The sequence below is a fragment of the Schistocerca piceifrons genome, chromosome X (assembly GCF_021461385.2).
Source record: "Schistocerca piceifrons isolate TAMUIC-IGC-003096 chromosome X, iqSchPice1.1, whole genome shotgun sequence".
Taxonomy (NCBI): Eukaryota; Metazoa; Arthropoda; class Insecta; order Orthoptera; family Acrididae; genus Schistocerca; species Schistocerca piceifrons.
The window spans coordinates 896,644,024-896,671,623 of NC_060149.1; the positions used below are offsets into that span (position 1 = coordinate 896,644,024).

Consider the following 27,600-nt stretch of genomic DNA (forward strand, 5'->3'; position numbering starts at 1 on the left):
AAATCGTATTTTAAGTATGAAAACAGTAATGATGTTCAACAGCAATGGCAAAATGAGTATCAAACAGACCCACCGACATGTTTAACAATTTGTTGCATTCAAGACAAATTTGAAGCTGAAGACTCTGTTAAAGATGTACACGAACAATGATCTGGGCGACCTGTAACAGCAACAAGTCCAGCTAACTCCCGTCGTGTGTGTTACAACAATTCACTCGCTCACAACAGAAGTCTGTGAGACAGTGTGCCCGTGAAACTGGAGTGATTCGCTCAAGTGTTCAGCGAATTTTGAAGACAGCGAAAAGGAAGTGCTACATCCCACGATTGCTACACGCAATGAACGAGGACGATCCAGACCGTAGAATGGAGTACTGCGAATGGTTTACTAACATGGTGCACAACGATGAAGAGTTTGCAGAGATGATTGAGTGGTCTGATGAGGCACAGTTCAAACTCAGTGGTACAGTAAATCACCATAATTGCATCTACTGGGCCACCAAAAATCTGAACGTCCATATAGACAAAGCCGTGAATTTGCCAGGAGTAAATGTGTGGTGTGGGTTATCTTACCGGGGCTTGATTGGCCATTCTTCTTGGATAGCACAGTTACCGGTTGGGTGTACCTTCAGAAGCTTCAGACACCCATTTTACCTGCTATCTGAGACTTGTATGGAGACGGAAAAGTTTACTTTCAAAAATATGGTGCCCCAGCCCACTAACAAAATCGTGTTAGGGCGTATCTCGACGAAAATCTACCAGGAAGGTGCCGTAGAGGTGCTGTGGAGTATCCACCATGTTCCCCAGACCTAACTCCTCTGGACTTTTACCTGTGGGGAACACTAAAGGATGTCATTTATCGACAAAAGCCATGCACATTGGATGAACTTCGAGACTCCATCGTACATTCATCTGAAAATAGCCAACTGAACACATTGCAGTCAGTAGTTCGTGCTGGAGTTCGGTGGCATTGTTTGTGTGTTGATGTTAATGGTGACCATTTCGAACACCTACAGTGATATCTTTAAGTTGGACTTTAAGCTACACTTTCACCAAAAATGAGTAGAATTTTGGATCATGTACTGTGCCCCAACATAGTGAAATACCCAAAAGAAAACAATCTGTTGACACACAACCACCATGGATTTGGAAAATATTGTTCTTATGATATACAGCTGTCTCTTTATTCAAAATAATGAGTGGTATCAGCAGGGGACCTCAAGTTAGATTTTCAATTGGCTTTTGACACCATTCCTCACAAGCGACTTCTATTTAGAAGCTTCCTGGCCAATTAAAACTGTGTGCTGGACCAGGACTTGAACCTGGGACCTTTGCTCTTCATGGGAAAGTGCTCTAATGACTCAGCTATACAAGCACAACTCAAGACCCCACCCTTTTAACTTTACTTGCACCAGTACTTCATCTTCTGCCATCCAGATTTCATGGAAATTCTCATGCGTAGCTTGTGGGAGTAGCACTCCTGAGGGAAAGGACACTGTGGGGATATGGCTATTATCCTTTCTTTCAGGATTGCTAGATCTGTAAGATATGCGGAAAACTTGTGGGGAGCTTTGAAGATAAAAGATGATGTACTGGTGGAAGTAGATCTATGAAGACAAATTTTGAGTCGTGCTTGGCTAGCTCGGTCATTTTAGCACTTGCTCACAAAAGGCAGTGGACCCAGTTTTGAGTCCTGGTTTGGCCCTCATTTTTAATCTTCCAAGAAGTTTAAAGTCAGTGTATACTCTCCTGCAGAGAGAAAATTCTTTGTGCTTCTAATCAGATTGCAGACCCATGGAGTATTGTCTCAGCTGTGTGACTTGATTCTTTATATTCTATCAGAAAGGTACAGTTCATAGTAACTAATGAGAAGTAATCTACTGAAACCAAAAGTTTACCTGGGTCCTCATGGAAGCATTATAGGCTCTCTGCTGTTCGTGATGTAAATAAATGATTAGAGGATGATCTCATGATGCCCCTTAGATTGTGTGAAGGCAATGCTCTTGTTTACAAAATGATGCTTGGTGCAAAAAGTGGCAGTTGACCCTGTACAATAAAAAGTGTGTGGTCCTCCATATAAGTACTAAAAAAAATCCATTACATTTTGATTACATAATAAAGCACACAAATTTAAAGTTGTCGATTAAACTATATATTTAGAATTACAAACAACTTAAATTGTAACCATCACATATAAAATGTCCTGAGGACAGCAAACCAAAAACAGTATTTTATTGGCAGAACACTTAGAAGGTGCATCAAATCTACTAAAGAGACTGTCTACACTACACTTGTCTGTCCTCTTCTGGAATATTATTTTACAGTATGGGATCCTTACCAAATAGTATTGACAGAGCACAATGAAATGTTCAAAGAAGGGCAGCTCATTTTGTATTACTACAAAATAAGAGAGAGAGAGCGTCGTGATTATAATGATCAGTTTGGTGTGGCAATCATTAAAACAAAGGCTTTCTGATTGTGATGAGATCTTTTCAATAAATGTCAATCACCATCTTCCTCTTACAGATGTTGAAATATTTCGTTGATTCAAATCTCATAGAGAGAAATGACCATTGTGATAAAATAAGAAAAATCAGTGTTCGTAAGGAAAGATTTAGGTGTTCATTTTTCCCACAGGCTATTCAAGAGTGGAATGGTTGAGAAGTAGGACTAACATCTAAATGTAAGTTGCCGAGAAATCATGTAGATCTAGAGTGAATGTAGGTGTAGAGAGTGCTCATATTAATTGTATTAATTATCCAATACCTTTATCATTGTCATTTAAATGGTTATAAATAATTGATTCATAACATACTTTCATATGTCCATCACATGGCCAAAGGGTACTTTATGTATCTGAAGTTATTCTTGATATAAACACCATCACACGTTTCAGTTGTCATAATATGTGGTAAGAACAGCTATCTGAAAAAGGCATATTTTAATCAGCACAAATAATTTCTGTTTGTATTGAAAGGTAATTGTTTAAGAGCTTTTTGTATTAGCTAGTAACAAACTCTATCTGAGTTGACAATATGAGAAGACAGTAGTTATAGGTGTATATTATTATAAAGTTTTTGTTTCGTTTATTTCCAGGAAAGTATTATACAAAGACAAATATTTATGCCCCTCAGTTCACTCTTGGAATTATTTGAAGGACCATCAATATTGATACAGAAGTGCAATGATAAGTTTCTTGACTATGCAGCATGTTCAGCAAAGGCTGAAAAATATAAAGACTCACGATTAGTAAGTATAAAACAGAAATATGGAGTTGTATTTATGAAGAAATTTAAAATTAAATTCTCAAACAAAGGTCTTGAAGATACTTTATTTCATTTTAATGGCCATCTCAAAGTAGATGTGTTTTGTAACTATACATTTCTCTTAAGATGTCTTAAGATTGTGATTTCTTATCTGAGACTTGTTTTTCTCCCCCCGCCCCCCCCCCCCCTCTCTCTCTCTCTCTCTCTCTCTCTCTCTCTCTCTCTCTCTCTCTCTCTCTCTCCCCCCCTCCCCCCCTCCCCCCTCTCTTATCTGTATTATTTCTGAATGTAAGTGATGACAGTACAGGTCTCATGCTGAGTTCGGTCAAATATATGCCTGATTTCTACATCAGGCCATGTGCTGATGTTACTAAGCTCAAAATTACTTCTCCTTTCCTGGCATTCAGTTGACATGATGACTCTATTACATTCCAAATAAACATTGTACTCTGTCCAAAATAGCTTTAGGATTGACACTTCAACAAGAGCACATGGAGGCGAGGAGCAGAGTTATCACATACCACATGGGACACAGACAAAGTCTTACATTTTGTTTAACTCTCTCAAACTCCACTATTCAGTGTGCAAAGATTGAACTGGCATAATTGTGTTCTGGAAGAGCTGTAGTGTGTTTAGATTTTAATTTTATTTAGAATAAAAAAATGACTATATACAGAAAGCATGTGAAACCGCATTTCCTAATGGCATCACTAAATTTTTGACATGTGGGAAACTTACTGAATTAAGGTGAACATGTCACACAGAGTAAATCTTAAGAATTAATCCAATTTTAATCTGTTCAAAGCTGGAACTCTGTTAGAGGTGTGTACCACACGATGATTTAACTTAAATGAGACATCTAATGCTCTGCTTCCATGTCAACAGCTAAGCTATTACCGATTTGGTTTCAATATGAGGTATAGATTGCTAGGTTTATAATTAACCTATTATTATATTTTCTGATCAGCCTGCACATTTCTATCATAACAAAGGAAAATTAAAATTATGCATGTTAATCAGTGTGAGAAAACTTATCTTAAATAAGCCTGGCAGTACTGGGAGGAAGAAGACATGATATGTAATTAAACTACCTCAGTATTGAAGCAATAATACTGCACACAGTGAGGGCTATTTCTTTTGTTGGGTAAGATCAAGATTTCTGAGGTGGACGTCATTTGGTCTCGGTTGCTGACAATAGCGTTCCTATTAAAATGTCAAAACTTGTTAAATTATAAATACGCTGGTCAGCTACTTACCATTGTAAACATCACACTTGAAATATTCAGCTGACATCACTATTGTATCATTTCTGCAGTGACAGTGAAAAATTCCTCTGACATGACCCTCATCACTATCTCAGATGCTTGAAATGCCACTGTCACTGTCATTATTAATTAAATGATAAGTTTCCCCACTTAATTTTTGGAAATCTTCATTCTGCCATGATTTTGTATCTGTGGAACTGTGGGTCATGTAGAGAGATTAGTGCTGTAAGCTGTACCTTGTTAAGATTACCACTTATTTTAATGATGTAAAGCTGAATGCAATCAGTCATCACCTCCTTTTGCTATGCCAGAGTAGGCACCTTCTCAACAATAACAGAATGAGAGTATTATCGAAAACAATTATTGACAGTTTTCCCATATTTGGTATTAAAGAGCCTATGGACCACTTAGTAAATGTATCATGATTCATTTATTTATGACTATCTCCTGTATTTGTTGATTTAAAAAGCAAGAGTCAATTTGAGTAAAACCTGCTGTTGTGTCAGCATTCAAAAGGGTTAAGTCTGCTGGAAGACATTACCATTGATCCTGTAGTTGTGTCGTTCATATAGCTATATTTTCTCTCCCGATCAACAACTTATGGCAACAGAAATGTCCATACTGACAGCCCAGGTTATGAGAACCATGAATAATGTTATGTGATGGCCTCAAAGCAGCATTGCTACACTCCTGGAAACGGAAAAAAGAACACATTGACACCGGTGTGTCAGACCCACCATACTTGCTCCGGACACTGCGAGAGGGCTGTACAAGCAATGATCACACGCATGGCACAGCGGACACACCAGGAACCGCGGTGTTGGCCGTCGAATGGCGCTAGCTGCGCAGCATTTGTGCACCGCCGCCGTCAGTGTCAGCCAGTTTGCCGTGGCATACGGAGCTCCATCGCAGTCTTTAACACTGGTAGCATGCCGCGACAGCGTGGACGTGAACCGTATGTGCAATTGACGGACTTTGAGCGAGGGCGTATAGTGGGCATGCGGGAGGCCGGGTGGACGTACCGCCGAATTGCTCAACACGTGGGGCGTGAGGTCTCCACAGTACATCGATGTTGTCGCCAGTGGTCAGCGGAAGGTGCACGTGCCCGTCGACCTGGGACCGGACCGCAGCGACGCACGGATGCACGCCAAGACCGTAGGATCCTACGCAGTGCCGTAGGGGACCGCACTGCCACTTCCCAGCAAATTAGGGACACTGTTGCTCCTGGGGTATCGGCGAGGACCATTCGCAACCGTCTCCATGAAGCTGGGCTACGGTCCCGCACACCGTTAGGCCGTCTTCCGCTCACGCCCCAACATCGTGCAGCCCACCTCCAGTGGTGTCGCAACAGGCGTGAATGGAGGGACGAATGGAGACATGTCGTCTTCAGCGATGAGAGTCGCTTCTGCCTTGGTGCCAATGATGGTCGTATGCGTGTTTGGCGCCGTGCAGGTGAGCACCACAATCAGGACTGCATACGACCGAGGCACACAGGGCCAACACCCGGCATCATGGTGTGGGGAGCGATCTCCTACACTGGCCGTACACCACTGGTGATCGTCGAGGGGACACTGAATAGTGCACGGTACATCCAAACCGTCATCGAACCCATCGTTCTATCATTCCTAGACCGGCAAGGGAACTTGCTGTTCCAACAGGACAATGCACGTCCGCATGTATCCCGTGCCACCCAACGTGCTCTAGAAGGTGTAAGTCAACTACCCTGGCCAGCAAGATCTCCGGATCTGTCCCCCATGGAGCATGTTTGGGACTGGATGAAGCGTCGTCTCACGCGGTCTGCACGTCCAGCACGAACGCTGGTCCATCTGAGGCGCCAGGTGGAAATGGCATGGCAAGCCGTTCCACAGGACTACATCCAGCATCTCTACGATCGTCTCCATGGGAGAATAGCAGCCTGCATTGCTGCGAAAGGTGGATATACACTGTACTAGTGCCGACATTGTGCATGCTCTGTTGCCTGTGTCTATGTGCCTGTGGTTCTGTCAGTGTGATCATGTGATGTATCTGACCCCAGGAATGTGTCAATAAAGTTTCCCCTTCCTGGGACAATGAATTCACGGTGTTCTTATTTCAATTTCCAGGAGTGTATCTTAAAGGTGACCAAATTCCTACTGTCACATGTTCCTTCTGTAATAATATCTGTTATTGTGGGGTATTTGAGCAAAATCTTTTTCTCTGGATTTTCCAACTTTATTTGGTGAACAAAATGGTTTATATATCATTTTTATTCAACTGTAATAACTGGTGTCAACCAGATTAGGCCATCGTCAGGTGGAGATTCCATTTCCGGAAACAGATGCCCCCCGTATGCCAATATTGATAATTTTTTAGAGCTGCATACGGGGCCTGAAGATGGTGTATTGAATTGCCAAAACTGGTAGATAAAATAAAATAAAATGACTTCTTAATCTGCATGGCTGTTTGGCAAATTTCTTTGTTAAATATGTAAAACGTGTCTGCTGTACACGAATGTCATTCTCTGGTCAGAAAACTATTGTCAGCCAATAGTGCATTGGAGTGCGGTTAACTCTGTGTATTGCCATGGAAGGTGGCCTATAGATGCCAAGAAGTTTTCTACATAGTCATGGTGAGTGATGTCATTGTCATATGCTCTCACTCTCGTCAACAAGCAGAAGTGTTTTTATACCTCGCTACTAGTCTGTACATATACATTTGGTGAAATGGAAGACAAAATAACACCACCAAATTTTCTGAAGTATGAGATGGATATCTTGAATTAGTCTGTGTGAATGCATCAGTTCTTGAAAATAAAAGAACTGACGGCTGCAGTATAAAAGAAGAAATGTACAGTGTTTCTTTCTGGTCAGTATTTTTTTTTTTTCATTTTTTTTTTCTGTTCAGTTTAAGTACCTACATAACTTCAACATAAAATTCATTAAATATATGCTAATTAACACATTCAATTGTCATTTTTATGAAAAATGCATGTTGTCTTATTTTTTACAGTATACTGCATGCAAAAATTCAGTTTTCATTGCAAACAAAAATTTGTAGTTACTGATCTTTTTATGAATGAATGATTGTTAATGAAGATCGTCTAATTAAAAAATTACAAATTAAATTTTTTTCCATCTTATTGTATTTTCTGCTTCATGAAAGCTCATTGAACATGTGCCTTTGATTAAAAATTTGAACCCACCAGAAACTGAACCCAACCCCCCCCCCCCCCCCGACACACACACACACACACACACACACACACACACACACACACACACACACACAGTGAGCTAGCGAGCATGCTCACATGGCCGCACTGCCTATGTTAGTACATTAAATGTGACCAGAAAACTTAGAAATTGATTTTCTCAAGAATTTTTGAGAGTTGCATCGAACTGATTTGGAAGAGGTATATTTGAGTTTTGAACTTCATTTACAATAAATATAAAAAATTACAAAAATCAGATTGTCATTTAGTCTCCTTGACAGAGCAAAACAGGCAATATGGTCATATGTGAAGGCACACTCCTGGTCTCATTTCATGTATAGGGTATGAAATATGATGCCTTGAGCCTGTCTCAGGCCATCAAAATGCATCGCCATCTTAATACTGTATGCTTATAAAACTGTAGTCATCCTGCAAAAACTGGGCTTGAGCTACAGTCAACGTACTCATTTAACGTTGATCAGTGTCGGTGCACCAGAATTTTATGCAGAATGGAGTTAAGTTCTGATTTTACCACAGTTAACTTTTAATTGAGTTTGGTGCAATCGGCCTTCTGTCAGGAGATGTACAGACACCTACGTCACACACGAAAGACTGTGGGTAGGACAATTGATATATAGGATGTACACATTTGAAAATGTGCATATGACTTCACCTATCCAGGTCAGTGATTGGGCTCAAAATGACTCTCCTGGATTCCTAAGTATCTGGAAAAATTTTAAATTCTTGTGTCACAGTGATGTCACAGTTTCACTTGTGGTAATTCAAACTGAAAAACAAAAACATTTTGTCAAAAGCCATTGCAGGAGGGTTCATTAACAAAGCTAAATTTTTCATACATTTTCGAGCGTAGCTGAGGTGAGACAAATGATCTCCATGCATATAAATGCTGTTCATAGTTATCCTCGATGTATGAGGGTAGCCTTTTAAGTTTTACCAAGAAGTACGAGATGGTGCTGATGAGATGTGACAACATTACTGTTGCTTTTCATTTGTTGTTCGTTGTTGCTAAAATAATGTCAGCTCAGGAACTGGCCATGTAGTTTGCTTACAGTGAGCATTTAAGCAAACAGTGTCACGAAAATATGGAAATTTCATGCAAGTTTTCATTGGATGGTTTTTTTGATTTTCATAGTGGCCCAACTCGACAATCATACCTCGAGCACTTTGTTCAGCTTTTGGTCATCTACCACTTTTACAAAAGGCTGTTTGCAATTGTTTTACAGAATTTCATTGTGGTTGTGCATCTGTCGGGGATCAATTTCATGAACATCAACCAAGATCAATTTCATGAACATCAACCAAGATCAATTGTTGTTCCAAAAAAGACACCATTATTCTCTGCACACTGAGACTGAAGAGGTTGGGCATGTGACTGACCGCGAGGCAGAGGCAACCTTGAGCATATCGAAGAACGCATGAATATTTAACTAAAGAGATCTGTTCCTGATGGTTTCCCTGAAGCTAAGAAACAGGCTTGTGTCAATTGATGTATGGAAATTGTAAAAACATTTGGCTAATGAAATGTAAAATCCATATACATAATCATAAAAGGAGCTGAAAAGTTTGTACAAGTCATAATTTGAGTGGCACTCTGCATCGAAGTAGATCGATAAGGTTACGACCAGAAGTCACAAAGAATGACAAATGTACCAACGTGGGAGGAAATACAGGATCCTCACGTCCTCTTCCTCTGGTTTCCAAAACTTTTCTACACTTTCTGGTTTGCCTTTATATTCTGAGTTCAGTTTTTCATCTGTGAAATTGGTTCCTTGTAATACAATCATTTTAATTTGCTGTGAATGAAGTGTTTCTCTTAGATTGGGTTTGCCAATTTTTATCATTTTATACTTTGTTTCAAGTCAGTACTTTCATTTGAGTTTGGATTTTAAGGTTTGGTGTATGAGCTGCTCCCACTTGTCACTGAGTGTATGTTTAGGCTTCGCAGAATGCAAAGACCCATGTGTGTTACTTGTTGTGACAACAGTTTCACCTTGTAGTTTACTACATAGGGTACTACTACCTTCTCGAAGAGACACTGTGGCATTTGTTTCAAGTGTAAAGATTACTGAGAAGACACTGGTATAACTTCAAAGGTTAGAGCCAAGTTTCATAACCCCCGAATTTCTTATTCACAAACCACTAAGAGATGGTACAGACCCTATTAAACTCAGTCACTGAAATGAAATACAGATGTGATCTGCAATTGTCAGTTTTGATTTATCCAAAATATTTTATTTCCTCACTACCCACCACACATGATGAGGATTCCCCTATCTGTTTCTTACCTGGACAGGTGTCTAACTGGAGACTGGCATGAATTGTAATTTGTTTTGTTTTTGCTACTATTTGGTATTTTAAGTTTCTAAAGTATCATTACCTGTACCTTGCTTAGCAATGAAATAATTTTTTGGCGAGATTCTAAAAGCATGTGTCATTTGCACAGAAAGCAAATGCCATGTGTTTCCTTTGACAAGGCCGCAGCTGCATACTTGTTCCAATCCAAACTTGTGTCCCATCCCTAGTGCTATACTATTGATGGAATGTAAAGCTCAACTCTTTGGTTTGTGTTTTGTAATTGGATTCTTTCTCATGGGAGGAAAACAATATTAATTGTGTCATTCAGAAATTTTCAAGACTTGTGATACTTTGTAACAAATTTTGTGAAGCCGTTCTTGGGTTTCAGGTGCAAGAAGAACTGTTGGCAGCAAAAAACAATTATGAAGCATTAAACTCACATCTACTTGATGAACTCCCAACCTTAATTAGGACTGCTTTAGATCTCTTTCTGGAATGCTTAACAGCATTTGTAACAGCAAGAAAGTTGTTTTCAGGAAAGATTACAAAACAGTACCTTTCTTTGATGGACGTAAGTAAATCTCTGTATATTTGCATTGTAAGTGAAATGGGTTGTGAGCAGATAGTGTGTGATTTTCATGGTTCTCTGTCTGTAATAAGATCACTGCGAGAATATTAACTGTAAGAATAATTCTTGTCTATTTGTGATTCCATTTATTTAAGTCTTCTCTTTGTAGATAATTTTAACTAAAGTGGCTGTACAAAATTCCACGGTTGATGTCTATAATCTTCATGCACAATTTTAACCTAAGTATCGGCTTATTGCCTGTGATTATACTATGTAAAATGTTTACCCTTGTCCTTGCACATTTCTTTTATTTACATGCATCTGAAGTTACGGCATTCAGAAAGAATGTCCCAAATTTGTAAAAATTGTAGAAAGCTCTATTAGCAATAAGTGATTCATGCTGCTGAAAAATGACATTACACATAAGCCTGTGAACATTACAAATCTCGCACTAAGTAAGAATCCTGATGAAACTGAACATATTAATTCCCTGGAAGATAATCAACATGTAATATGTCCTAAAATAGTGCAGATGGAAGCACCAAAAAAGTTCACAAAATTGATGTTGGATGTACTGAACAGTCTACTGATTTCTCAATCACATATCATATATAGGTCTATAATCCAAATTGTTTGTGTATGGTGGTGTCTCTAGTTTTTATGAAATACATTTCAGTCACATCTATCCTTTTTGCTGTTGTGACTTCCACAACTAGTGTACACTGCTTAACTCTGGATAAATATATTGTGGCAACATATTTTCAATTCTTTAGTCATACTTGTATCATAATATGAGAGTAGCTTATTAATTTTTGTGACCTATCCCATTTGCTATACAGACTTTGGTTAAGTATCAGAAGGAAAAGTCATACAGTAAGTTATAGTTAGTTTTTGATTCCATCCACCAGCAATTATTGAGTGGTATCTGGGATTGCATTACTGTTCATTGAGGAATGGCAGAAGTCTGCTGTAGTCTTCTGACTTACTTCTGAATTATCTTCAGAAAAGATTATAAAAGAATATCTCTCAAGACTTTACAGCAATGTAAAATCTTGTTTTACAGCTTCCTCTAATGCAGTCTGCTCAAGCTGATGCTTTGGAAAACTTTGCTGTTAAACATAGCCTTGTCCTAAATCAACTGGCACGTTTAACATGTCTCATGAAGAATACAAGACTGGATGTAACTGTGAAAAAGCCTGCAAAATCATCTCCTACACCATCACCAAGAGTGTCCCATGTGGAAGCATCTGATCAGGTATGGACTGCAGTGAAATACAAAGTGATGTATTTTGACAAGCTTGCTGCTCATTATACTGTTACACAAGGTCTGACTTATTGCGTGAGAGATCTTGAGTAGAACACATCTACACTAATTGAATGGCTTTTTGTCCTCAAAATTGCTGTCTGTTGATGGATAGTTTGAGCATTGTCTCTGGAGTGTAACTTTTCATAGGCAATGATTTTGTTGAATGTTTGTAGAGTGTAATGATGTAAATTCATTCGTATTATTGAGGAAAAGACCTTTTTTTACAAATCACCTAGCATCCAGCATACGTTGGTCTATCGATCACTCGTATCATTTTGAATGCATCCCTGTTGGTTTTTGAACACTCTTTAACAAATTCTAAGTTGATTTTTGAATACGTGCATAGTGTATGTGATGTCTCTGCCAGGGGAATCCCCGTCGCATCTAGAAATAAACTTTCCTGCAGACCTCCAGTCAAAAGGGGACGGGTCTATATGAGCTGAGCGGAATAAAGCTGAACGGTTGAATGCCAATCGTTGTTTATGTGGTTGACTGGGTTTGCAAATGATCAGCATTGCTATAATTACTAGCGAATTCCACAGATTTAGACTACCAGAGTGGAAATCAACGACTAACGGGAATAACAGGCAACAAAGAGTACGTATTGTCTTCTCCGTGTATCCAAGAAAATGAAATTTTGACAGAAAAATTTTGGCCAGACCGCTACACTACTAAGGGCCAGTTACACAGCCCCCAGCTAGCAGCCACTAAAGTTCTATTCTGGGAGTAGTGCAGAAAACGTGTTGTACGAACAGGTAATAACGCCTAACCAGTGAATAAATGCGGGATTGTGGCAGGGTTAGTTAAGTTAACCAGAGAATAAGTTTTTACACTGGCAGGAATAGTTACCGAATTAGTGATGACAAGATTGTTTCTTAGAACGAGAAAGGAGAAGAAATGCGGACTCTCACAAATTACGGAAGAATATGATGATTCCAAATTTGTATAAAAATTTTGTATTACTACTTTTTGATCTCATGCTTCAGAAGCTACAGAGTATGAATGAAACGTGAAACTATTTCCTAACATAAAACTTTTTGCCTTTAGTAGGCCTATTAGGCATTTGATATTGGTACTTCGTGAAATATATTCTGCCGTGTTATAAAAATGACCATTTGTGCCAAAACAGTCTCGTTTATTTGGTGTGTGTAACAATTGCTGCAATATTAGGCAGGCCTATTTTGTTTTATCTTGCAGACAGTGACAAAATACACGTAATCAGATCAAGAAACCACACCAGTCTTGGGTACTGTTTGTATTAACAGCTTTTCTAGTATTAGACAACGACATTTCGTTTTTTCATGTAGCAAAACGTTGATGAACTTTGATGAGGTAATAGATTCTTTCCCAGAAAGGAAAGTATGCCATATAAAGCTTGTGGCAAGATTAGAGAGGAAAAAAAAGATAGGACTTACGGATTGAAGAAACAAGTACTGTCTTGCTTGTCTCTTGTCTTTACTCTTTTTATGTATCCCTTGTTTAATTTTATGTCACACAAAACAGCAAGTTATTAGCTAATAGGCAGTAAATACCGTAAATTTTCTGAAGACTTCTTGTTCTGCCGGATACAAATAATCCCATCCAGTATTAGTTGCGAGATTTTTTTAAAGAGGGACAGGATGTCAAACTACCCGATTGGGAGCAGGAGAGGCACCACAGGGGATTTTAATTTCCACTGGCCTGAATATAGTTTGATGGCACCCATTACAATTACACGTTTGAGCTCCACAGAGCGAAATACAGAGACGTGCGGTGGAAGAATGGTGTGTGAAGAGGTGTGGCACTGCACTTTGGCACACTTAAGACCAAATAACATGTCTTTCATTGCCTCGAACATATATGTTTTATGTATCAGACTCTTAAGAAAGATGTGCACTACAAAATGAATATATTTTTGAAACGTCATTTTTTTTTTTTTAATTTTTGGCATCCTACCTCAAACGCTCAAGGGAGGGGGAGTGCCACTATCTAATATTGCTGCAGTTCGGAAATATCGTAGATCCAGACCAGAAGCGCAGAGCATTCTGAGTTGTAGTGGGGAGGTGGTAGTCTCCACACGACCCATGTTTACATTAAGTGATTTTGCTGTTTCCTCTTTATTTGTTGCTCTCACGTCAAATGAAAACAAAACTGATTTCTGTAGCTAGGAGCTACCAAGTGAATTAAAATACATTCACATAATTACGGAAGGGTCTCCCGCATCGTCCTCTACTCTCCTCGCAGTATGGGACCTCATCATCATCATCAAAATATGTTAGTTTCAGATTTTATTTTGTTTCCATCTTTCTGACACTCAAGCATTAATCACCTTGCAGAACAATGAAGTTATTTTTGTCAGTTTTTTAAAGAAATTTGACTTTTATTAATCTTTTATGCTGAGGCAGTCAATTTATTTGAAAAAAGTGTTTAATTCCACACTATTGGCTAGTGTCGACTGTCCGATGTATTTCAAGTTCACGTTATCATCTGTCTAGCATTATTCCAGAATAAAGAACGAAACATGGAGATAATACAGTACTGGTACTCCAAGAAAATTTACATCTTAATCTGGACATAGAATGTGCACTTTAAGCCGAATTATGCATTTTAGTATGTTTCACAAAATTCCCATGCTCTTGGAGTATCCTCTGATGTCTTGTTCCTTTTATGACATAATGTAAGTTCTTTTAATGTTTTACACGTACGAACGTACGGGCTTCCTGCGTGATTGTAGCTGCACAAGCATGGCGACGCCTGTTCTCTGGCGCTCTCTAGCAACTGCTGAAACAAATCTATTTCTAACAGGTCGCGGGAAAATGTTCCAAATGGTTGTTTGAAAAGCGTTACTTTCAAAGTAAATTTCCTTTTACACAAGATGAACTCTGTGCGCGAATGTCCGATGAATTACTTAAATCACAGAGTGTTTGACTCTCATTCAAAAATCAAATCTTTGAGGACTACCATTTAGAATATTTTCGAGCCCAGAAGATCAGACATTTATGTCGTCGTTAAAAATTTTACTGGCACATTTGTGTGATGTATCTTAAAGTGTAACACGTGCAAAAAAATCAACACTATATGTGGAAGCTTAGCTTGTCTTGCAGCTTATTAATCTTAGAGACCAATAATATACGTGAAAGCAACACTATGTATATTAATTTAAACCATTATCTTTCCCTATGTGTGTGTTCGTGCTACATGACAGTGATGTTGCTATTGGCTGACTACATCACGTGTCCTATGATCTGAATATCTGCTGTCATGAGCTGGCAAGATTGCTTGACATGAGCTACGACTGGCTTACTAAAGCGCATCACAATCTCGATTTCAATCTGTCGGAAAGTAGCATGCGGTGTTTGGTGGAATTCAAATTTATATTTTCATAATATGAAAATATCCAGTGTACATGTTGCTGCACATCAGACATCTTTCCAAAAAATGTTTTTTCCCCTGAGTTTCGTTTTCTAAAATGCTGGGAAATTCTACGCCGGTGTATAAAACCACAACCATGAAATGATTGATAAGTTTTACAGTTCAGAGGAAAAATATACTGTTACTTAACACAGAAAAAGTGTATTTTCATCTGGGAGAAAGGATTGATAAGTTTTACAGTTTCGAGGAAAAGTATACTCTTACTTAACATAGAAGAAGTGTATTTACATCTGGGAGAAAGTGTATTTTTAACTGGGAAATCGAATTTTTTTTTTCTTCCTCGTCCATGTATAAACCCTGCATAATGCTAGTATTGCCTTGTGTGTTCCAATCTTTCTCCAGAATGCAAGCTGATCCTTCCCAAGGTTGGCTTCTACCAGTTTTTCCATTCTCCTGTAAATAATTTGTCAGTATTCACCAACCAAGATTTATTAAACTGATAATTCAGTACTATTCACACCTATCAGCACCTGCCTTCTTTGGGATTGGAATTACAACATTCTTCTTCAACTCTATTCCTTCCCCAAGTTTCCATGAATCATTGCCTAATGCTCCCATTGAAACATGCAACCAGCTCCGGTCCTTTCAACTTAGCCAGGTCCCATCTCCATAATTTCTTATCTTTTGCAATTTTTTTAGTTTTAATCTGCACCTCATAACTAATAAATTATGATCCTGTCCTAGAAATGTCTTAAAGTGTAAAATCTTGTTCCTGAATCTCTGCATTACCATTATATAACAGTCTGAAACCTTTCATTGTCTCCAGGTTTCTTCCACATATACAACCTTCTTTCAAGATTCTTAAACAAAGTGTTAGTGACGATTTAAGTTATGCACTGTGCAAAATTCTACCTAGTGGCTTCCTCTTTTATTTATTTCCCCCAGTCCATGTCCTCCTACCATTTTTTCCTTCTTTTCCTCTTCCTACTAATGAATTCCAGTCACCCATCATAGTAAAGTTTTCCTCTCCCTTAGCTATCTGAATAATTTCTTTTATCTCATCATACATTCTTTCAATCTCTTCATCTGCAGAGCTAGTTGGCATATAAACTTGTACTATTGCAGTGGGTGTTGCGTTTGTGTCTATCTTGGCTATGGTAATGCATTCACTATGTTACCCATAGTAGCTTACTTGCATTCCTAGTTTCGTATTCATTATTAGACCTACTCCTGCAGTACCTATATTTGACTTTATATTTATAACCATGTACTCACCTGACCTGAAATTCTGCTCACCCTGCTATCAAACTTCACTCATTCCCACTAAATCCGACTTCAACCGATCCATTTCCCTTTTCAAATTTTCTAATCTACCCACCTAATTAAGGGATCTTACATTCAATGCATGATCACAGAATGCCAATTTCGTTTTCCTGATAACATCCTCCTGAGTAGTCACCACCCAGAGACCTTGCATGGGCCTCTATTTTACCTCGAGAATATTATACCCAAGAAGATGCCATCATTATTTAACCATACAGTAGAGTTGCATGTCCTTGAGAAAAGTAATTGCTGTAGTTTCCCCTTGGCTTCAACTGTTTGCAAAACCAGTACAGCAAGTACTTGGCTAATGTTATAAGGCCAGATCGTCAATCATCTATACTGTTGCCCGTGCAACTAGTGAAAAGGCTGCGGACCACCTTCAGGAACCACATGTTTGTCTGGTCTATCCAATTTCACTTCAACAGTGTAAAAAAATGTGAATTACTCAGTTGATTTGAATGTCAGTGTTCATCCCCTTTAGCAAAATTGAAAACTTGCTTCATTTACCCATGAATCGGGGAAAGGAATGCAACAGGCACCCCGTCTCCTTATGTACGTACTTTGTTAGAGCACATCATATGGCATATTCTGTGATATACAGAACATAGTACAGGTATCATAATGATCTGACTTGAGAGTGTGTATTTTGGTAGACTAAATAAATAGAAAAATATATACAATATGAACATAATGACACTAAGCACAGCAGAGGAATCTGATATGAGAAGGTAACCAAAAATTCTATGAATGAAACATTCCAGATAATGGTATACACTGATGTTGATTTTGCACTATCCTTTTAACAACTGCTGTCTACTATCATGGACACAAAGCACACATGAATTTAATTCTTTGACTGAAATTTCTGTATTCTCTGCAATATCTTTGAGTATTTGTAGCTACAACAAAATACTTCTCTTATCAAAAGGGTGAAGCTGAGGACAAGAACATTAAAGTTTCTGCAGTTTATGTCAAACAAACCGGAGTGATTTAGAATGTCAAACCTCTTACGCTAGACAGATAAAAATTCTAATTTCCAAATATCAACTGTCAGTAACACCAAGGAAACCTTAAAAAAGGCAAAATAATGAGCACTGCATTGAAGACTGAACTCATTCAGAAGTTAGCGAGGAATTTTTTGCTTTGGATAGTTCTTACCATAACTCCAATGATAAAAAAATGTATATCACTGAAGAATGCTCTCTTCTATTTTACTGATGCTTTGCCAATTACAGAATGATGTATGTAATTTCACAAGTTGTTCATATGCGCCATTGAACCTGCTAGATCATTTCCTGTAGCCCCTTATGTTCACAACATATATAGTACTATCATTGTAAACCTCAAAAGGAAAGGATCGAAGAGTAAAGTACAGAAACAGTAGTACATCTGCATTGTTAAGTACTGCATAAGAGATAGCTATTGTGGCAAGTATTCATGAATATTTCATAAGCTCTTTGATATGACTTTTTCCTTGTTATTAATGAGCGTGCTTTGATCAAACCTTTTATTAACAACAGCATTTCCTAGCAATATACAGAATGTTCAGGAATCAAAACATGCAAAACAAGGACTCATACATTTGACACAGCTTTGTTGCTGTGTGGGATTTTCTTTTTTCCTATTGTCGGTTCTAAAACACCTTCTAACATTGTCCGATGACCAATCTCTCTGACACTCTGCTGTCTCAATGATCTTTTCTTAAATCTCTTGATTTCATTGCTTTTACAATTCCCTCTTTCCAAATCTTCCTTAGTCTTCCACATTTTCTGTCATACAAAGGTATCCACAGCATAGTCTCCTTGGGCAACCTGGATTCATCTGTCCATTGGGCATTATCATGCCAAATTAACTGTTTCCATTTGATATCAGTTGTTGCACCCATTTGTAATTGAACCTCTTCATTACGTGTTTTCTATCTTCTGCTTATTCCAATGACTGTCAGAACATATCTGTTTCAGTGGTGTCGAACTTTCTCTTTTTGTTCTCTGTAACTCTCCGTGTCTCCACCATATACAACAAAGAACCTTTAATTAATTTCATAGATAATGTATTTCAGTTTCCTTTCTATTTTGCTACCCCAAGGGATTCCATTTAAAAAAAAGAAGTCAATCTTCTAGTCTGAGGTACTTGTTTTGTAATTTCTTGATCATCTTTATATGATTTTATTCCTAGATATGTGTAACTACTGCAAGCTGCAATTTCCTCCATATCATGATGGATGCTTGATAGTTCTGTTCCTGTTGTAAGATATTTTGTTTTCTGGGTGTTAAGTTCTAAATCTCACCATTTATACTCTTCTTGTAGTAGTGCCATAAGAGGTGTGATAAAAAAGTAATGGCAATTTTTGTTTTTCTTAAAGACTGTTTCTTTATTCCTCAACGTCAACTTTTTTCCCTGCATAGTAATCCCCCCCCCTCCCCCCCCCAGATATAATACACCTGTGCCAGCACTTTTTCCAGTCGTGGAAGCACTTCTGGAACTCATTTTTCATTATCGTGTTCAGCTCCTTCAACACTTCTGTTTTATCTCCTCACTGGTGACAGAACATCATCCTGTCATGGTTATCTTCAGCTTCAGGAGTGGAAAGTTGTTGTAGGGGGCCATATCCAGTGAATATGGTGGCTGAGTCAACATCACAGTTTTGTTTTTTGCCTAAACAATCATCAACAAGCGTTGAGTTGTGATCGGGAGCATTATCGTGATGCAGTTTCCATGAGTTGTTTTGCCAGAGTTCTGATTGTTTTCTTCCATTTGCTTCAGGCAAACAGGACATAACTTCCAGATAGTTTCCATATTGACAGTATATGACAATAAGTCAGGAACGTGTGGTGTATTATCACATTGTAATCAAGAAAACAGAGAAGAACCTTCATGTGTGATTGAACGTGTCAATTTTTTGTCTTGGCTCTTTAGGCAGTTTGCATTGGGATTATTGGGCCTTGGTTGTGATGTCATACCCATATACCCACGTTTTGTCACCAATTATAACCTCCTCAGTGATGCCTACACGATCGCGTTTTTGATCGAAATTAAACACTTTTGGAACAAACTTTGCTGCTACATGTTCCTGCCAACACATCTGAAAAAATTGCTTGGCGTGAGCCACATGATATGCCGACATCATTAGCAACCTTTCTGATGGTAATTCAGTGATTTTCCAGAACCATGTTCTTTACTTCTTCCACATTATCATCAGTAATTGATGTGCTAGGACCTCCAGTGTGGCTGTCACCTTCTTCATCTTCTCAACACTCTTTGAAATGTTTATACCACTCATAAACTCATATCTTACTCATTATAGATTATCCAGAAGCCACAGTCAATATTTTGAATGCGGTGCTGCACTTAATTCCATTTTCAACCAAAATTTAATGCAAATTCTTTGGTCTATCTTTTCTAAAAATAAAAATTTGCCAAGTGCTCAGAAACACACACAACCTTTTCAACTCTCAGTAATAAACTAAACATTCAAAACAGCTGAAAATGCAAACATACATCAGGAACATGCATACCAACAAGATAAAAAAATTGAAAATTGGATGTATAAAGCCTGCAAAATTAAAAAATTCCTATTACTTTTTGATGACACCTCTTACATTCCAGATCATCTTTTTTCTTGGCAAGTAGGACCTAAATGTGTACATGTTGCAGTGTATACGAGTAGGCCTAACCCATGTCTACACCCATTCCTCTGCATTTCTGTTTTCATTGGTTTACAGCTTTTGCTATGTATGTTTTAAACAGGGTAGGTGATATATACCAGTCTTGATGGAAATCCTTTTTGACAGAAAACCTTTGAGATAGTCTATTACCAAGTTTTATTCTTGATGTTGGACCATTATACAAATTTTGGAGAGTCATTGTTAAAGTTTAATTGATGTTTGAATCCTACAATACTTTCCACAACCTCCGTACAGTATCGTATGCCTCATGAAGATCTACAAACATAAGATGGATTTCTTGGTTGGTGTTTGACCCTTCCTCTATTACTTCTTTCTAATAAAACACATTGTTAGTACAAGTTCTACTAACTCTGAACCCTGATAGCTCTTCTTCCTCTGCGTTCTGATTCCACAAGATCTGTGAAATGGTATTGGAATTTACGTACCGTATTTACTCGAATCTAAGCCGCACTTTTTTTCCGGTTTTTGTAATGCAAAAAACCACCTGCGGCTTAGAATCGAGTGCAAAGTAAGCGGAAGTTCTGAAAAATGTTGGTAGGTGGTGCCACAACTAACTTCTGCCGTCGAATATATGTAGCGCTACACAGGCATGCTTTGCAGGCACAAAGATAAATACTGGCACCAAAACCTCTGCGGTAAATAAATTTAAAATAAATTAAACAAACAAAGGGTGGAAGACGAGCTTTTTTCCCTCCACCCCGAGTTTCGATCACTGCATTTTCATACATTATCCATCGAAGTAAATACAAATTCCGTATTATTCATCTTCGAATGTTGCAGCGTTTCAATGTACTACGAAAATCCGACTGGCAAGACTGTTAGGGATATTTGTCAATATGGCCAACTCTACGTTCTGAATTTTTTCCTACCTGTGAGAAGAGATGGTTGCTAATAGGAACTTTTATGAATTGTGAATCACATGCAGTATTCTCTTCACCATAAGAATAATATTCATATAAACATTTTGTCACGTATTCTTTCGTGTTTGCTGCTATCTCATTTAAATTCTGTCTGCCTAATAAACTACGAAACTAGAGTGAGACTAACAGCAAACGCGGAAGAATATACATATCATGTCATGTTTATATTCGTATTATTCTTATGCCTAATAGTGATACAGTCAGAAATGAAGCACTGCAGTTGACTAGATTTTTAAATCTACGATGACTCTAATTTCTGTGCAGAATGTAATGTACTAAAAAGGCGTCTGCAAAGATCTTCAAACGGAGAAAAATTTTCACCAAACTCTCGTTCAGAACATCTTCTATCATACGCAGTCTATTATTTGGTTCTTGTTGATCATTATCAAAGAAAGCAGCAGTGTAAGTAACAACAAATAGCAGTCTCTTGCCATTGTTTCACTTATGAGACGTTAGAGTGACGTAAATACCTATAACAAAGAGAACGGCACTTATCAGATCAAAGAAAAATAAGCAATCAATTCAAACCAGACAAAGCACGTGAAAAAGGAAGGGTACCCATATAAATATGGATGGACACATAGCAATGGCTACCTGGTAAAGCTTAACTGCTAAGCTTACGTCTCAAACCAAACTACTGTAGCTGTATCGTCATTCATTCGGCCTAAATTGTGTCTCGTATTACAATGGACCAACTTTGTTTCGATTTGGAGGTGCTGCCTAAAACTTTTCTCTCCCCTTGAATTTCGAGTCTCAAATTTCAGGTGCGGCTTAGATTCGGGAAAATTTTTTTCCTTGATTTCGAGTCTCATTTTTCAGGTGCACCTTAGATTCGAGTGCGGCTTAGATTCAAGTAAATATGGTAATTGAAAAGAGGAACATTAAAGTTTTGGTATCGGATTGCATTGATACAGTGTACTCATATTTGTGAAAGAATAACAAGAAAGATAGCAGTTGTTTCTAGCTGAGTAGGAGCAGATGGAGAGCAAAAATATTTTCCACCAAAAACAAGTTTTGTGGATATCGTGACTTGCCAAAATTAAGTTACTGTTCAACTGAATATGCCAAAATCTACCATTCATGCAGTTGTACAAAATGTGTGGTTCTATGGGGGTACAAAGAACAACTGTTTCGTGTGGAGGGGAAAAGAGGCAGGGAGGTGGGGGGTGGGGGTGGGGGGGGGGATGATTCGTGGTGTGGCCCTTACGCTATTTTATGTTTGTGGCAATAGAATCATTCCACAGTCTGCTTCAAATGCCAGTTCCCTAAATTTTCTCAGTACTGTTCCTGGAAAAGAATGTCACTTTCCTTCCAGGGATTCCCATTTGAGTTCCCAAAGCATCACCATAATAATTGCATGTTGTTTGAACCTACCTGTAACAAATCAAGCAGCCTGCTTCTGAAATGCTTCAGTGTCTTCCTTTAATCCACCTGGTGCGGATCCCAAACACTAGAGCAGTACTCAAGAATAGGTCACACTAGTGTCCTGTATGTGGTCTCCTTTACAGGTGAACCAGTTTCCCAAAAGTCTGCCAATAGATTGAAGTTGGCCATTCACCTTCTTGGCTACAGTCCTCATGGCTCATTCCATTTCATATTGCTTTGCAGTGTTATGTCCAAATACTTAAATGAGATGATCGTGTCGAGTAGGACACTACTAATGCTGTATATGAACATTACAGGTTTGTTGTTCCTTGTCATCCACATTAACTTACATTTTTTTAACATTTAGAGCTAGATGTCATTCCTCACGCCAACTAGAAATTTGTATCCTCGTACAGTCACTCAACTTTGACACCTTCCTGTACACCATAGCATCATCAGCAAATAACCACAGATTGCTACCTCTCTGTCTGCCTGATCAATTATGTATATAGAAAATGACAGCTGTCCTATCACACTTCCCTGGGCCACTCCTGATGATACCCTTGCTGAAGTCTCACTATTGAGGACAGCGACTGGATTCTATTACTTAAGAAGTCTTAGAGCCGCTGACATAGCCTGGAACCTATACCGTGTGCTCGGATCTTAATTAACAGTGTGCAGTATGGCACCATGTCAAATGCTTTTTGGAAATCTAGAAATATGGAACCTGCCTGTCACCCTTCGTCCATAGTTCACAGTATATCAAGGGAGGAAAGGCAAGCAGAGTTTCAGATGAGCCATGCTTTTTAAAACTGTGCTGATTCATGGACTTAAGCTTTTTGGCCGCGAGGAAGTTTATTTTATTCGAAGTCAGAATATCTTCAGGAACTCTTGAGCAAATTGATATATTGGTCTGTAAATTTGCAAGTCCATTCTTTAACCCTTCTCAGATACAGATACAGAAGTCACTTGTGTTTTTTCCAGTCACTTGGGACTTGGTGCTGGGTGAGAGATTTGTGATATATGCAAGCTAAGTAAGGGGCCAGTGCTGTAGAGTTCTCTTTGTAAAACTGAATTGGGATTCCATCCAAATGTGCAGACTTACATGTTTAATTTCTTTCAGTTGTTTCTCTGTGCCAGGGATGCTTGTTACTATGTCATCCTTATGGGACTCTGTGTGATGGTCCGATGACAATATGATTGTTTGATTCTCCTCCATGACCCATTTCTTAAACACAAAATTTAAAACCTCAGCTTTTGTTTTGCCATCTTATAATGCCACACCAGACTGGTCAAAAAGTGACTGGGTGAAGGCCTTAGACCCACTTAGCAATTTTATGTAGGACCAGAATTTTCTTGGGATCTTGCCAGACCTTTTGCTAAGGTACAGTGATGCTAGTTGTTGTGATGGAAGATGTATATTTTCTGATCATATTTCAAGCCATGAGTTTGTTCTCAACCATTGACTTTTCTGTCTGTTTGCCTATTCTCATATATTGCTGGTGGAAAGTGGCTATGATGCACTATCTGGGTGCACTTTCCTGATAGAAGAGACATGAAAAGAAAACCAGCTTAATGGGTAATAAGCAAAGAGACATTTTAGAGCCAGAAACCTTGATTTGAATATCAAGACAGTATCTGGGACTTGGTAAATCAAATTACAAGCATAATTCACTGTGCTGCTAAAGAATTTGGAATATCTTAAGTTGATGCTTGCTCCCTTGTGTAAAACTAAATGGGTCTATGCAATCAGGGACAGTGGGAGAGCATGGCAAGTGTGCAAGTCCAGACCATTGGAGGAGAATATAGAAGTCTTTTGGATTGTGATGGCAAAAGGAGGGTGTGGCATGCATGTTTGAATTCTGCCAATTATTCCACATCAACTACAAAAATTCTGAGTCAATCAGAGAGATCTCAGGTAAGAACAAATGAGCACTTATCCATGTTATAATGAAAAACGGGACCCCCCCCCCCCTCTCTCTCTCTCTCTCTCTCTCTCTCTCTCTCTCTCTCTCTCTCTCTCTTTCTCTTTCTTCTTCTTCTTCTTCTTCTTCCTCCACCTGGCAAAGGACAAACAGTGACTGTAATTTTAATAAAATAATATCAAATGGCAGCTACAACCATATGTGTGTAGATTGGAAAGAGGTTTTACTGTTGGATTTTAGTTGAAACAGTGTAGAAAAAATATAACTACCACTTTTTCAATGTGAATATTGTACACAGTCAAGTCAGATTACTGTGACTACCTGCCAGAATTGTGAATAAGCACCATTTGCAGTGTGGACGTGCAGGAAGAGAGTCGGTGAGTTTCTGGAAGGTACCGACAGGGATGTGAGGCCATGCCGACTCCAGTGCTGTGGTCGGCTGCACTAGGTTCCGTGGTTGAGGATCCATGGCACGAATAGCCCAATCGAGATGGTCCACAAATTCTCAATTCTGTTTAAATCCGGGGAGTTTGGTGACCAGGGAAGTATAGTAAACTCATCCTAGTGCTCTTTGAACCACGCACGTACACTTTGAGCTGTGCGACACATTGCATTGTCCTGTTGGTCAATGCCATCGTGCCAAGGAAAAACAAACTGCATGTAGGAGTGGACGTGGTCCCCAAGGATAGATGCATACTTGTGTTGATCGATTATGTCATCCAGAATGATGAGATCACCCAGGGAATGCCACAGAAACATTCTCCTCTGGCCCGGGTGCTTCCAACAATTGTTACTGGGTGTTTGTTTTCAGACAGTTCATGCCAATGAGCATAAAACAACATTCATCTACAAAAGCCAGCTGTCACTATTCAGTGGACATCCAATTGTGGTATTGGCATGCAAATTCCAGCCTCCGTTGCCGATGAACAGTGGTCAGCATGGGTGCGTGAACCAGGCACCTGTTGCAGAGCCCCATACACAGCAACATTTGCTGGATGGGGGCCGAGACATTGTTGGTAGCCCCTTGGTTCATCTGGACAGTCAATTGCTCAACAGTTGCACGTCTCTTTGCCCGTACACATCTTCGCAGCCGTTGCTCACTCATGTCATCTGTGGCCCATGGTGCACCACAGTTGCCTCGCCACCAGTGCAACAGTGCTGAGTAGCTGTGATGAAACCAGAACAAGACATGAACCAGTTCTTGCTTATCGAGATGTGCTAGAGTCTTCCTTGGGTGTTGTAGGGTTGGCATGTGGGGAATCAGGAAAACCAGGGGTGATCATAAAACAGTTCTTTATTGATTTATTTAACTTAGTCTTCTGAGAGTGCCTTGCTCTCTGGTATGGTCCAGTGTTCTCTCATTATATTCTGGTGTTGTAGCTGCAGGCAAGGAAGACACGATGTGTGGACAATATGTGCTGCTCCGACAGTGGTGTACTCACTAGGCATCACAAGCACTCCAGGACTGAGTTATCAGCGACGTGTGTAGCACTGCACTCGGCTCAACTGTGCCACAGCATGGCACGGGCAGCCAGCAGCATCTTCTGGCCGCAGCCGATCTCGATACTGCCCAGAGTCGTAACTCTGAACAATGTCTGGAGAGTGGGACTCGGTGGCCGGTGCATTCCGGCAATGGCAGACAGCCACGTAGAAGCGGCAGCAGTGTGTTGGGCACCAGGTTCCGGGCAGTCGGGCACTGGATCTTATATTGCAGCCCCACAGTACCAGTGACGACAGTGACGTAGTTACAGTGAAAACTCCGAGTCTGTGGCTGACACAGGCTGGGCACAGCTATGTTGCCCAGCCGGTAACACACAGGGGGTTGGCTACGTACAGGTTTAAATGGAGCCACTCTACACTGACTTTGCAGAAGTGCGGTATTTGTATGTCACTACTGAAAGTTCTGGAACAGGGTTGGCAACAAGCATCCATCTGTTGTCAAGCAGCAGTGTCTCAAACTACAGAAGTTTCCTGATCCCCAAATCATTGACATGCAGAAGTGGTAGAACAGAAGCAGTGACACGGCGATAGGTGCCTCTGTCAGCAGAATGTTGACTGCGGCTGTTGGTGCTCCAGATACAGCACTGGCACTGGCTGTGTTTCAACTCCTCTCTCCTAAAAAAATCCACCCTCAGATTTCAGTTGAAAATTTTGTTGTGACATAGACACTAATTTATTTACAGATATTTATTCTGTATCTTTTTGGCTTCACTCATGCTAACACTTGGTCCTTTACATTATTTACACTTCTTTCCCTTTCAACCACACTAGCCTTTATCTCACTAGTGAGTATGTTCTCATTTACTCTCTCTTCTCTTCAAATCGCTTTTAGCCCTGCTAGCTGCTACAGCATTTCATTTTGTGGGGAAGGAGTGGTGTGCAGGCAGGTACCCTATCGGCTAGTCTTCCCATTTAATATTTACGTGCTAAAATGTGGATCTCCCACATCATCCCATTACATGCACCAAATATGTCTAGTAACTACAAGAAAAACTTCGAAGATTGTCATATGTCACATTAAGATATGTCCCGTGTCAACACAAACAATACCTTTCTCTTTCTGGTGCTGATACAAAAAAAAAAAAAAGGGGGCAATCTCTCGATCTGTATAACTCGTTTACATTGATGCATATTTATACTATCCTGTTGCCTTATCACTATGATCTAAACAAATAGTGAAAACTATTTACAAAGGGAAGGACTCATGGGTAATATTTCCATTGTCACGTTATTAATTGTATTGACCAAGAAGGACTCTTTACGATGAACAAAATTCACGGATTTCATCCTCACAATACACGTGCAACACTTTCTCGTCATATTCCTCATGTGTCTTCATAATGAACCTCATATCTCGACACACAGATCTCTCTCATTCCAAGAGAGTACAAGTAGTTCACTGGTCCCCACTTTGAGCTCTCCGATACCACCAGATCTACTTCCTGTGTCACAGTCGCTTTCCAGCTGCCCTACGATCATCTAATTCTTTCTTACCTCTTTACCCAGAGAGACTATTTCCTGGGCTACCCTCCTGACCATAATAAACCTCATAAAAAATACATAAAACTTTCTCGTCATGTTCTCCCATAATAATGAATTATACAGACACCATTGGCAAATTTA

At 39.2% G+C, this 27,600-nt stretch overlaps 1 protein-coding gene across 2 annotated transcripts in view; it reads left to right on the forward strand.

The window, feature by feature from the left end:
* The window catches only part of LOC124722025 (dynamin-binding protein-like), a 213,651-nt gene that overhangs the window by 134,452 nt on the left and 51,599 nt on the right, over positions 1–27,600 (forward strand). For both annotated transcript variants that reach the window (XM_047247207.1, XM_047247208.1), the window contains exons 16-18: positions 3,093–3,245; positions 10,422–10,604; positions 11,665–11,856. In XM_047247207.1, the coding sequence (XP_047103163.1) occupies positions 3,093–3,245; positions 10,422–10,604; positions 11,665–11,856 (528 nt within the window). The remainder of the gene's footprint in view (positions 1–3,092; positions 3,246–10,421; positions 10,605–11,664; positions 11,857–27,600) is intronic.